The 1003-nt window shown below is 44.0% G+C and overlaps 1 protein-coding gene across 1 annotated transcript in view; it reads right to left on the bottom strand.

Annotated features, from left to right (window-relative positions):
• Positions 1-1003, bottom strand: part of ush2a (Usher syndrome 2A (autosomal recessive, mild)) — a 195365-nt gene that overhangs the window by 7308 nt on the left and 187054 nt on the right. Inside the window, exons 85-87 of the mRNA XM_017303876.1 lie at positions 944-1001; positions 276-374; positions 9-185 (exon numbers count right to left, since the gene is read on the bottom strand). Coding sequence (XP_017159365.1) covers positions 9-185; positions 276-374; positions 944-1001 — 334 coding nt within the window. The remainder of the gene's footprint in view (positions 1-8; positions 186-275; positions 375-943; positions 1002-1003) is intronic.

Here is a 1003-nt window from a genome sequence, read left to right on the forward strand (position 1 = left end):
CCCCTCACTTTTCCGTGAGGTGCGTGGAATATGAAGGTGGCTGTAGAAGCCGGTGTAAACTCTGAGCTGGCTCTCGGTCACGGTGTACTCCTTCAGGAAGCCGTTGAGGGAAAAGGWCTCCGTCCAGTCCAGCCAGATCACKGTCAGGTTGCTGTCCACGGAGAAGGGAGACACATATTGGGGGGCTGCAGGGAGACAAACACATTTAAATTGTATTTTCCTGCTTCTTTTAAGTGCTTAGCTGTGGCTTCAGAGGGACTGAATAGACGTGTTACGTTCGCTGAGTGTGCTGACGGCCGTCCAGTTGGAGGCAGTGCTGCCCATCTTATTGAAGCAGGCAGCCCTCAGTTCATAGGCAGAGTATGGTTGGAGCCCTGCACAGTTAAATACAGAAATTTTACTGTTTTATTTCATTGAAGACATGCATGCTCCAGCATTTATATTTCCAAAGATGTAAACAGACTCCTGATATTCTTAGATTTATAGATTTATGGTAGCTGAAGAATTGCTGGGGTCCATTGTTAGGAACAGATTAGAAATAATAATCATAATAGTATTTTCTTGGGATTTTATTTTAAAGACGTAAAGCAAGTCTGGAAACAGTAAATTTTTTAGAGTAAACCTATTATGAAAAATCCATATTTGGTTGTTATCCTTCCATTTGGGTTTCAGCTGCTTCCAAAAACAGTTGAAGTGCTGAAAAAAATCCCCCAGCTGTTTTTTTGCTGATAAGTTTATATTTTTGGGTGTCTGGAAAATTAGCCGTTTCAAAAATCTCCTGAGAGCTAAGTCACAATTGAGGGCACTGCACTGCTGCCTAGCAACCCCAGCTGAGCCCAGCTTATCACCTGGCAACCCAAGTAACCTCCAGCACATTAGGTCAGCTGGTTTTACTGCTGCGCAATGGCTGCTGGTAAAGACAAGTGTTTAGTTGTTGACATGCCATCCAGAAACCACTTCCTGCAAACTTGTTGGTTGAGCAGGAGGTTCCACTTCTGCTTCT

The sequence above is a fragment of the Poecilia reticulata genome, linkage group LG3 (assembly GCF_000633615.1).
Source record: "Poecilia reticulata strain Guanapo linkage group LG3, Guppy_female_1.0+MT, whole genome shotgun sequence".
In the NCBI taxonomy this organism is placed as follows: Eukaryota; Metazoa; Chordata; class Actinopteri; order Cyprinodontiformes; family Poeciliidae; genus Poecilia; species Poecilia reticulata.